Source organism: Podarcis vaucheri, assembly GCF_965113315.1.
Source record: "Podarcis vaucheri genome assembly, chromosome: 3".
Taxonomy (NCBI): Eukaryota; Metazoa; Chordata; class Lepidosauria; order Squamata; family Lacertidae; genus Podarcis; species Podarcis vaucheri.
The window spans coordinates 59,311,944-59,324,534 of NC_138761.1; the positions used below are offsets into that span (position 1 = coordinate 59,311,944).

The 12,591-nt window shown below is 39.1% G+C and overlaps 1 protein-coding gene across 1 annotated transcript; it reads left to right on the forward strand.

The window, feature by feature from the left end:
- The first annotated feature begins 1,346 nt into the window (after positions 1-1,346).
- NUP43 (nucleoporin 43) lies at positions 1,347-12,257 on the forward strand. Its single transcript, XM_082215319.1, has 8 exons — positions 1,347-1,901; positions 2,813-2,935; positions 3,143-3,220; positions 5,339-5,507; positions 6,866-7,001; positions 7,126-7,277; positions 8,161-8,283; positions 11,312-12,257. The coding sequence occupies exons 1-8, from the start codon at positions 1,782-1,784 to the stop codon at positions 11,527-11,529; spliced, it is 1,119 nt and encodes a 372-aa protein (XP_082071445.1). The 5' UTR covers positions 1,347-1,781; the 3' UTR covers positions 11,530-12,257.
- Positions 12,258-12,591: the final 334 nt, after the last annotated feature.

The following is a 12,591-nucleotide window of genomic DNA, read 5'->3' on the forward strand; positions in this document are numbered from 1 at the left end:
TGAAGTAACAAAATAATACACACTGCCTTCTAAAGATGGTACCCTCCTTAATACTTTTAAGTACAGAGTCTAAAATTACCTTACCACACCACTTGAAATCATGTAGTTTTTATAGAGGCTAGAGTAACTGCCAAGAAGCTATCCGATATGCATGCTATACTATTTTATAGTCCAATTCTATGCAGAGCTAAGTGTGCCTATACCTGTTAGGTACTGAAGTTCTCACCCTGGGCCAGCAGGGGGATACTGTAGATAGTTCAGGTCCAAATATGCAAATAAGGGATCGAAAGTGATGTTCAGTGATTGGATAGTTACAGAAAATGGTTACTGTTGTGTTCTAGTGGAGCTCTATATAAGCAGGCTGGCTGAACCCTTCAGTTCAGTCCTGTTCTGCCCTGTGAATAAACAAGAGCTGTTTGAAGAATCGCTGTGTTGTCTGATATGTTCACCCACAACTTAGCAATACCCACCAGCCATTATAGCTTTTGAAAGTACATAATAACCAATAATTCCTGGCCCAGTTTGAGTTTACAGCCACAATCCTATGTATAGTTATCTGAGAATAAACCTCATTGAACACAGTGAGACATATGACTGAGCAAGTAAGATCTGGGTGCATGGATATGATGCTATTGAGACTGTCACATGAAATCGAGTGCTGTTTTTGTCTTGCACAAAAATTAATCCTCCAAACCAAACACATTTCGGTCTCTCTTGCTGATGAAGTACTAAAACTCATATTTTACTTACGTATACACACACTTCTTTCTCCCAGAACTGAGCAAACATCCATCCATCCATATAAATACACTATCATCCCATAATTTTGAAGCGACATATCGGGGAAACCATGATGTGGTTTCTGAAGTATCAAGGTCTGGCTTTAGAAATTGTAGAAGAAACAAGGAAGGAGCTTTACAGGCCTATGAATACTGTACTCTTCAGCTAATCCCACTGGCAGCGAGTTCAACGAAGCTTATTCCATAGGAAGTGTGTTTCGAATGACACTGTGTAGCATGATCCCTCGCATGTTTACTCAAAAGTAAAAGCCACTCTATTCACTAGAATTTCCTAATAGGTATGTTTACAGTTGCTGCTGTAGCACACATGGATGTAGCCAGGGCAGACAGATTCCCCCCCCCCAATAAGTAAATAGATAAAAATACTTAACTAAAAGTAGAAATTGCAGATTTTGAGATATTTTTCTGAGCACTTGGAGTGAAAAGAAAGTAATTTAAAACAACTTGTTGAGACATTTTATTCGAAATCTGCAAGACAGAACCAGTTGATGATGACAGGTGGGTGTCCTTTCCCTGTCTTAACATAAATCCTGGCAACGCCCATAGTAGCACATAATGGGATGGTGGCCAAGAAGGATGACAGAAAGCCAAGCCTTCCCTCGTGCCATTAGGTCCCTCGTCTTTATTAGGGTGCTCAGTATTGACATATATTACGAGATGTGGGGCATCACCATCACGTCCTGAGAGAAACCGACATGGAAGGAACGTCTGGAGATGCTTTACATCCCACCTCAGGTCCTCGGCGTTTCCTGCAATTCTAGCTATTAGAAAACGAAAGGAAAAGCCAAAGGTAGAGCATCCCGCGTTACTCCCCCCAGTAATCTCGGGAGCCTAACGCCTCCTTGAGAGAGAGCAGCGCAGTCCTGGCAGGCTTTTGTCCCGCTTCCTTCGCCGTCTCCCGTGACGTGTGTCAACCAATCAAGAGGGCGCATTTGAAAGCCGGCGGAGGTAAGAGACGCGGCAGGTTCTCCCCGCTTAAGCATGGAGGATGTGGCCGCCAAGTACGTGTCCCAGAAAGTTAGTAAGGCCCGCTGGCGGCCCGTGTCTGCCGCTGCCCTGCAACCTCCCGACGTCTTCGCTACCGGCTCGTGGGATAACGAGGTAACGCGGTTTTCCACCCCGCCCCTCTCTCCTGTGGCCTCAGGGTGAGCTGCCTTGGAAAGAGGGGTGCAGCACTCTCCCCCCTCCCCGTATTCGGTGCTTTCCGTTCCTACGTGCACGTTTTCCGTGTCTGAATCTCGGGGGTGGAGCTGTATTCGCTTAGACTCAGAGGTCCGTCGAAGCCCCAGACCCCATATTTTTTCTTTAGTTTATTCAACTTGTAGTAGTAGTTACGATTTAACTGGGCGGTTTTTGTGTTTTGTGTGATTTTGCCTGTTCTTATTTAACTGTTGAGCTCCCCGAGCCAGTGAGAATGTTAGGATAATAATAAAAATTAATAATAATAATAATTTATACCCCGCCCATCTGGCTGGGTTTCCCTAGAAAATGAACTCTTCCCCCCCTTTCCCTCTCTCTCTCTTTTTTTTTTTAATGAACGATTAAAACAACTACTAGCCATTTGTAATTAAGGTGTGGGGTGGCTTAGAAATAACTGGCATATACTAATAATCATTTCATTCTGTGTTGGAAGTGTAATTTAATAGCTTTCTCTCTGTTTGTTCCCTCTCCTCACTAATGCAATAAAGTAGATTATGTGATCACTGAAAGCTTTTGTACAAAATTATAGAAACCTGGTAAGCTGTCTATTGACAGATCACTAGGTACTACGTGTGTAAAAAAGAAAATCCAGCAGTTTTGTGTTTCCATTCTTTTTACCTCTATGTGGTGTGCACAATATATAGTGTTTTGTATCTACCTTTTAACTCCATATATTTGTTGATGATACTATGGCATTTGGGACGCTTTTTTAGCTTGGCATGAAGAATGAAAGTGTAGCTGAAGTAGGTTGCTATCCAAGTTTGGTTTTTCTTATACTGGTACAAGAGCTTGCTTTTCTTGTAATCCTACAGGAAAATAAGATTTCAATATGGTCTGTTGGAGACTTTGGAAGTTTGACCCCAAATGGAGAATACCATGGAGAACCACATCTGCTATGTGATATTGAACACAGTGGTGATGTTATGGATATGGAGGTAAAAGTGCTATAAAAATAGCTCTTAATGACATTTAATTTCCATGTTAATAAAGTTAAGGTGTTGCAGTTATACCAGTAAGAAAGGAAGTTCCTAACCTCTACAGTTGGGGAAATTAAATATGGGACACTGATACAATTTGCTTACCAAATCTTGTGTAAATATAGATTTGTGTGTTAACATGTTTGAGGATTTCTTCTCCCTTAGTTTTTGGATCAGGAGAGAATTGTGACTGCTTCATCCACTGGAAGTGTGACCATATTCAGACATCATCAAAATAATCAGGTAAATAGTATTCAATTTCAGCTACTATGACAGTTGCTCTGCATGTCTAAAATAAGCAAGTGTGAAGCTGTTAAATATAAATGACAGCTAAAAAACTCTAATAGAAGTGGTTCTTTCTCTTGCACTTAGTTGACTAAAGTGTAATTGTGTGGTCCCTAGGCAGCTCTAGGAACATTTTATGAGAACTATACCCATACAACTCGTCAGGTTCGTGTTGATGTATATTAGCTGAGTATACATTAATGTTGACAAAACCTTCATTGTGGAATAGTCTGCAGTTCTAATCACCACTAATCATAGTGAGACGTGCTTCTGAGTACTACTGCATATGATTGTGCTGTTAATATAAAGCTCAATATACAAAAGAAAACAGTGAAACATTTCTACTTCATTAGACCACTTATAATGTAGTCCTATATTAGATGGGGTTCCTCCCCCCCCCAATTGTGTCTGGGACTTCATCAAAGGCTACGCTGCAACTATCAGCAGTTATGGAACTGTAGAACCAAGGGCCAGTCTCTGTCACTGGCCAGAAGAATAAGGGGCACTGGGTACTTGTGTATTTTTAATGCGTCATAAGCTGTCTCAGAGATTATTTGACCTAAAGGTAGTGTATAAATAAACAATGGATGGGATTCAGCTAAGTCATTAAATGACATGCAATGGGACCTTCCCTCCCTCCTGCACACCCCCCAAATCTGTTCTGGTGGGTTGGAATTCCTGGAACGTATTTAGGAGGTGTGCAGGCAGAAGAAACTGGAAACCCGTTTGCATGAGCAGACCTCACTCATACCCCACCTAGCACTATGTTGAATTCCATCCATAATTATTTGCCCTTGTCCTTGAACGTCTGCTGATAACTTACCATTTGATTTGCTGTGTGTAATCAGTCTTTCAGATTAAATGTAAAACCATTCCTGCAGAATGGTTTGATGGGATATGTCTGGCAATCTGATTTCCTTGGAGTTGGTTACTCATGATAAATAACTGCAAGGCACTGACCTGAAATGTTGTAGATCAGGGTGGGGAACCTTTTTCAACCCAGGGGCTGCATTCCCTCATAGCCAGCTTTCTGGGGCCACATGCCAATGGGTTCAGAATGAAAGTAAGTGTGACCAGAGTGGATAGGGCCAGAGCTGATGGTGTGGCCAACACACATAAATTTGCTGATGCTGTCTCACAGCATACACATATTCATTCTCTCCTGCCTTCTTGCTGCACTGAGGTTTTGAAAAACAGTAGGTTTTTTTGGAAGCTATCTGTGACATGCTAATTGTGAGTGTGTACACACCGACCCAATTTGCTTGTTGTGTTAACAATAACAAATGCTTTGCCCTGAACATAGAGATTATGTCTGTTTTGCTCTTCCCCTCGAAGAAGCAACATTCCACCACCCCTGGTTTAGCATCATGTCTTTTTCTCCAGAAAAATACACGATTAAGTCAAGAACTAACCTTAACTTGACATTGTGGTTTGGAGTGAAACAAACCACGATTGCCAATTTGGATGTAACACTAAGTTAGGGATTGTGATTTGTAGCTCCTGACTGTGTTAGAAAGGAAGTGAGGTGAGAGCCATCTGCACATCTGTGGTAAACCATTAATTAAGGTTTTCATGATGCTGCCCATCCAACATATTCTAGTTACCAGGAAAGGTGGAAACAGAATACCTCTGTGTCGCTTCCTTGAAACCTGGACATGTCACTCATGCATTTGTACTTCAAACATTTAAAAAATCCTTTGGAAGATGTGGGGTGTATAGGAGCAGACAGAAATAGAGTATGTGTCTGCTTGCAAAACTGAAGATATATTTACTGGCAATTTATATACTACATAGATTGTTATCTTGACTTTTGAAACTTTAGTAGCTAACTTATGTAGTTGTTACTTCTGTAGCATTTTTCATTGTACCATTTTATTTACAATTTGCATTTATGCAGTCTTACTGCACTCTGTAAATTGGTTTAGCCTAAGTGGTAATTTGTATAAAGCTACCCAAAAACCTTTTATATCTGATGGAGTTTTGAACTTGAATGTGTGCATCGCAGCTCTAAATTCAGATACTGTACTAACTTTTTCCACATAGGGTGGCTGTTTAATCCTCTCTTTTGTCTTTTAGACTCTGTCTTTAAACCAGAAATGGAAAAATGCACATTACTATGATGCATCTGGTGGCAGTGCATCATGCACTGGGATCATATGCAACAGCCCTGAAATTTTTACGGTTGGTGAAGATGGTAGGATAAATGTGTTTGAAGTTGACCATAAGGAAGCTAAACGTATTATAGGTAAGTAATTTGAGCTCAAGTCCTAAATATTTGTGCAACATATTGTTGTAAACCTTCCTGCTCACCTTTTGCTAGCTCAGGATAAAAATGAATCAATTGTCTGGGGAGTCCTTGGAAGATCCATGAGTGCCATTTTTATGTGAACTTAATCATAGCTGTAGGGAACAAGAATATTAAGTACACTTTTAGAACAAAGTATATACAACTATGAAATACTGGAATGTGATTTACACTGATACTGTACATTGATGGGCATGTGCAGCATTGCTTACCTTACCCTATAAACCACCAGCTCATTGAGGCTCAGGAAGACATTAAATTTTGGATGGTGCCCTTTGTCATCTGCCTTAATCTACATGCCAAGGTGTTTTGAATGTTTTTAAGCAGATGAGATAAACATTTTCCAAACTGACAGCTCTCCTGTTTGAACCGAAGTATAGCTCATGCTTTGCTATATGTTAGTACTGCTATTAGTTGTTAAGACTCCTTCTGCACACATCCAATTTCCATAGGAATGGTATACTCTGCTGCAATGCCTGTAGTTTGCTTTTTCATTAAAAGCATTCTCTAATAAAATTATTAGGTTTTTTTAGAGCAAAGAATATTCTCAGGGACCTACAGACAGACACGTTCTGCTGTGGTTTTCATAAGAACTCATATGCAATGCAGCAAAGCTTCAACAGTAAGATCTTAACGAATATGGTTAAAAAAGTGCTTTTGTAGTAATGGTTAGAAAAGTGAACAAGAAACAATAGCTTCAGCAAAATGGAAGCTGTAGACCAAAACTGTTTAGCCATTTCACAAAATCTAAAATTGCTACTGGTTTCTTAACCAAGGTATTGAGATATTTAATGATTAAATAGTGGCATAACAAACCAGTCAGCAGTTCTCAGGGAGGCAACACTTTTCTCTCATACACCAGTGAAGTTATTCTGGTGTTGATCGTTTGTGAAGGGCCATGTACACTTTAAAATACTTGACCTTTACTTTCATGAAGTTTCTAATTGGATTCTTTGCACTTTAATAAGCATTGTACAAAAATTCCCGTCTCACTTGGTAGACAGAAGTGTGAGCAATATATCAGAAACAGTAATATTGAATTCTGTGGGGATTACTCCCAGGTAAATGGCTATAGGATTACAACCTTAGTATACCCTTAATGAGAAGGTATATTAGTATATCCAACTAGTAGTTTACATGCCAGAAAATTCTAATCTCCTGGGGTAAATCCTACAGTTACTTCTTAGAAACAGTTGTTCACTCTGCTTTTCTGATATATAAACAAACAATGCTTGCTAAGAGTGATACAATTTTAGATGATATGAACTTTTTTCTAATTTTTTTCTAATTTCCTGTAGATAATGCTGACAGCAGTACACTCCATGCAGTTACTCAACTTCGCACAACAGAGATCCTGACAGTCAATTCCATTGGTCAGCTAAAAGTATGGGATTTCAGACAGCAAGGAAATGAGCCTTCACAGATATTTTCATTGTAAGTATGTACTCTCGGATAAGGAATGCTGTTAAAGCCAAGCACTATAACTAAATGTCATTTGCTTCCTGGATTACAGCCTGTTTGATTCCCCATTGAAAGGTGTGTTCCTCTTGCCTTGCAGGACAGGGGAAAGAGTTCCACTGCACTGTGTGGATAGGCACCCTAGTCAGCAGCACATTGTAGCCACAGGCAGCCAAGATGGAATGTTGAGTATTTGGGATGTAAGACAAGGCGGCATGCCAGTTTCCTTGCTAAATGCTCATGACGCAGAATGTAAGTACCGAAACAAACAGGTGTAATTCTTGCGCCTGTCCTAATGTCAACAACTAGAGGTACAAGCCTTCCACACATGAGTACAGTACTAGGGCGAGGCAGGATTTCTATAGAGCTCAATAGACCCTTGTATCTCTCCTCCTTGACATATACATGGGTATATGTTTGGGAGGTCTGTACAATCTCCAGTTATTCAAATGGCTGTGGTGTGTCCATATATACGAGCTATGAGGTAAAAGAGAAATGGCTCTAAGCCAGCCTTTCTTAACATTGTGCCCCCAGATTCATAGGGTACTGTAATAGAATTGTAGCATTGCAAGGGACCCCTAGGAGCATGTGTGTGTCTTCATATCAGGGAATTAGCCCTTCCAGAACATGAATGAATAAGAGAATTTATTACAAAATTCTTAAATAGAACCTATTCCCAGTACAGTCACCCTCTGTTCTGCTGGGAGACAGGAGAGTTAGCACAGAAACTATGACACATTTTACAAAATATACAAGAGCGTAGCAACTGTAACTTGGGAACATAGTCTAGGTAGTGGAATGCCCTCATAAGGTGCTCAAGAGGGAACAATAGAGATTTCACTGTATTTTCTCAATAAAAATTCATTTCAGGAAAAGCTACAATCACACCCCATGTGAGGGTTCTGTTCCAGAGGCAGTGTGCATACTCAAAATAATTTCGTAGTTCATAGAAAAAATATATGTATGAGTCTACTTTGTAAAAATTCAAGCTTCTGTTCTACTTAGGTTCACTGTATTAGACTCAACCTCTAATAATAGTCTATTATTGTAAAATGTTACACACCTTCATGCTATATAGTATCTTTATTATGTCCAGATTAGTGTATATTGCAATAAAATTTGTTTACTTCTTCAGTATGGGAAGTCCACTTTCATCCCTCCAATCCTGATCATCTGTTCACTTGTTCAGAAGATGGAGCTCTGTGGCACTGGGATGTTTCCACTGATGTGTCTGAAAGAAAATCATTCCTTCATACAGGTAAATCTCCTATTTTTGAGAAACTTGAAGGAGCTTATCTTCTGTCAGTAGACTTGGGAGTGAGTGTAAAGGAAAAGCATGGGACAACATGGGCTTATCAAGTATATATGTTACTACATTTTTGTGTCTGCTCATCTTCAGAGAGTTCTTCTGTTGCGATATTCAGTTTGGCATTTTCTGTTTATTTCTAATATGCTGTGTCTCTAGCCAAATTAAGATAGAGCAGTAAAACTTGGCACAAATCTACATTTCAAGTTCGTAAACTGGCCTAATGTTTCTCTGCTATCCCATCTGTGGTTAATGTGAGGAGGGAGGAAATATATACATATACTAGAAATCTCAAAGGGATTCTGTGGTGAAAGTAGTACAGTATCTGGTGCCAATTTTCCAAGTTGGTGTGGTAATGTGGTATGTTTACAATCACTCTGTTTGGGGAATGAAACTTTCAGCAGTGACTTACTGCTTTGATAAAGGAAGTGAAAGGTTAGTAGTGCTTGAAGGAAACACACAAATGTAGAAAAGGAGGTGCTAGAATGAAAGGCTCAAATTTTGAAAGTTGGGTGGAAGAGATCCCCTTGAAATCAAGTGGTTGAAGGCTAGGCCATGAATTTTAAAAACAGAGATGAGCCAGGGGAAGAGAATGAAATAATGTGTTGCATTATGTAGCATAACACGTGTAGCACCTGAAGAACAGTGGTTTTGCCCATGCTGCTGCTACTCTGTTATTTATAGGCAGCCCTTTGGTAAAAGACTCCAAGAGAACCATACAACTCAAATGGTTAAACACTATAGAAAATATAATTTCTAATAATAAAACCCATAAAAAACATAAAATTCAGCAGTCATAACAACTTAAAACCATCTACAAAGTATGTTGAAACATATTGGCAATGAAGTCTTTGCCTGACACCAAACAGAAATTAAGGTAGACACCAGGGAAGTTTCCCTGGGAGAGCATTTAATATAAGAGACACTGTGACAGAGAAAATCCTCTTCCCATTATCACTTGCCTAACTTCAGGGCAACTTGCCTAACTTGTCAAGGGGATATGGACAAGACCTGAAGAATGAAGTGTTCATGTTCTGGAAGGCAGTCCTTCAGATTGCCAAGTCCCAAACCATTTAGGACTTCATAGGTAATGAATAGGGTGGTCGGGTAACCTGTATACTGAACTTTGACTGTATACTGTCTTTGAAAACTGTTTGGAAACTGCAGTTGGTATAAAATACAGCCGATAGCCTACTAACTGGAGCTGGCTCTAGGGACCATGTCTCACTCTTGTACTGGGCTCTCATAAGTTGAGAAGGCAAAGGTAAAAAAGGTAAAGGATCCTGGATGGTGAAGTCCAGTCAAAGGCGACTATGGGGTTGTGGTACTTATCTCGCCTTCAGGCCGAGGGAGCCAGTGTTTGTCTACAGACAGCTTTCTGGGTCTTGTGGCCAGCATGACTAAACCGCTTCTGGTGCAATGGAACACTGTGACGTAAACCAGAGCGCACAGAAATGCCGTTTACCTTCCCACGACAGTGGTACCTATTTATCTTTTTTTTTTTCCAAATTCTTTTTATTTTTATTCCATACAGACCAAACACGCACAAAAGATCAACAAAACACAAACATATAAAGAAAAAGACAAAAATTCTCAATCACAACAAAAAAGCGCACAAAGTTCTTGTTTCCATAGTTTTTTCATAACATATTTCTTTCTTTTGGGACTTCCTTCAGCCTGGCCGCGAATCATACGGAGTAAATAAGTAAAGTCACACGTTTCATCTTTTATATTGTCATTGTGTCCAATTTTGTTCTCTATTTTCCTTATACAATAACCTTGGTCTGTCACAGTACATCTCTAAACCCCCTTAACGTTATTTGTCCATCACTGATGTTTTCCAGATAGTTTGCATATTTTCCCCAGTCCCTGATGAACACTTGATCTTTTATATATCTGATCTTTCCCGTTAATTTGTCTAGCTCTGCATATTCTGTTAGTTTACATCTCCACTCCTCTACTGTTGGAGTTTCTTCCTGTTTCCATCTTTGAGCTATTAAGATCCTTGCTGCCGTAGCCGCATAGTATACCATTTTGCAATCCTCCTTTCTTATCTCTCGTTGTAATATTCCTAATAGGAAAGTTTCTGATTTTTTTATAAACGTGTACTTTAATATCTTTTTCAGTTCTGTATATACCTTTTCCCAGAACTGTTTTACCTTTCCGCACTCCCACCACATATGGTAGAAGGTGCCCTCTGCGTCTTTACATCTCCAACACTTGTTGTTCACCTTGTACATTTTTGAAAGTTTTACAGGTGTCAGATGCCACCTATAAAACATCTTCATAACATTTTCTTTTAACGCCGTACACGCTGTGAAATTCAATCCATCTTTCCATAATCTTTCCCAGTCCTCATATTGTATACTGTGGCCTACGTCTTTTGCCCAACGAATCATCACTGATTTCACCTCCTCGTCTCCCAGATTCCAGTCTAACAGCATCCTATATGCTTTAGATATGTTTTTCACCTTGTTATTTATTATTTCCGTCTGGAATTTTGAGTCTTTGTCTACATACCCTCTTTCTTTAATGTCTCTACTAAGCATCTGGTTAATCTGTTGGTGACTAAACCAATCGTACACATATTCTCTAATCATCTCGTAGGGTTTGATTCTCCATTTCCCATCCACTTTAGTTACTACAGTGGTACCTATTTATCTATTTGCACTGGTGTGCTTTCGAACTGCTAGGTTGGCAGGAGCTGGGACAGAGCTCACCCCGTAGTGGAATTCGAACCGCTGACCTTCTGATGGGCAAGCTCAAAAGGCTCAGTGGTTTAGACCATAGCACCACCCTATCCCTAAGTTGAGAAGGAAAGAGGTATAGGCTATATTTCTGGGATGTTAGCAGCAAAGCCAAATACTTAAACTGTTAGCAACATGAAAAACGGTTAGTCATCACATTTGCTATGGAGAACAATGACTTTCTAATTTCTGCATTTAAGTTAAAAATTAACTCATTTTGTGTTTTATTTTAGGTGGGAGAAGTACTACTACATATCTGCCTCACAGTGCAGTTAATCAATCTGTAACAAGTGCCTGGCTGAGCAATGATCCCACTAAAGACCGCATGGAGATCACAAATTTAGTTTCAAATCCAACATTATCTGTGAATAGTTTAGATGTTTTAGGATCGTGTCTTGTATATGGAACTGATGCAGAATCTATTTATGTTAAAAAAAACCTATTTGCATAATTTTATCTCCACCAAAGCTGATTTTGAACTTGTAAATGCTGAAATACATACATTTTCTAGTCATAAACTAGGGGAATTATTTGTAATGGCAGATAAACTACAATTCACATTGCAGCCTCGATTCTTTAACCATGTTACATAAAAGAAAAATAATTGCCATTTCTTTCTAGTTCATGGGTTACCAACTCCTCTTTGCAGTAAGCTACCTAAAGCTCAAAAATTTAAAAGGATAGTTCAGCCACTTTTACAGTTCTTCAGCAATCATGAAGAGTATAATTAATGTTTAGGTTACTGATAGTGGCAGTAGGTTAATTTCTGAACAAATGCTTGTTTTGGGGAGACTTATGTTGCATTTGTATGTACCAATTAGGTTACAATACTTCTAATCGAAGCTGAAAAAATATAAATCTTGGCAAAAGAAAACGGAAACAGTAGACTGTTAAAATGCTTCAAAATTTTAATAGTAAGCCATGAAATGGTTTGAAATAGTAACTTTAATGTGACACTGCATACCTCCAACACTGTATCTGACAATAAGATCAATCTTTGGCCTGTCATACAAATTCCATTTAGATTAGCACTGTTACTATGAATTTTTACTTGGAAGTAAGTCCCACTGATTTCAGGAAGACTTTTTCCCAGTTAAGTGTGCTAAGGTTCAACAGCCTTATCAATTTAAGAAACACAACTGTTTGTAAAATTGTTAAGAAATCACTGACTGCATGTATCATTTATGAGAAAACTTTATTAAACAGTCAATAGAAGTTGGTTTTCTTTTTCCTACACTCGAGTGCTTAAACAATTATTATAGAACTTGAACATATTTATTGAATAATAAAGCTGTCTTTGATAGCTGTAAGCAGGGCTGCCAGGAGAAGGGTCTATGATAAGGTTACCAGATTTTTTTCAATGAATCCGGGGACACTTTTCAACTTCCTACTAAATACCGTAGATGGATTTTGTCAGGGGACTGATTTGTAAATCTGGGGACGTCTGGTAACCTTAGTCTATGGGTCCAAGTGAGCTATTTAAACCAAAAGTGAATAGTTTGTTCCAGCCCTC

Coding starts and splice junctions, on each gene's coding strand:
- NUP43 (XM_082215319.1), top strand. CDS start 1,782: ATGGAGGATGTGGCCGCCAAGTACGTGTCCCAGAAAGTTAGTAAGGCC. Junction 7,002..7,125: donor CCTTCACAGATATTTTCATT/GTAAGTATGTAC, acceptor CTTGCCTTGCAG/GACAGGGGAAAGAGTTCCAC. Junction 7,278..8,160: donor AAATGCTCATGACGCAGAAT/GTAAGTACCGAA, acceptor TTACTTCTTCAG/TATGGGAAGTCCACTTTCAT.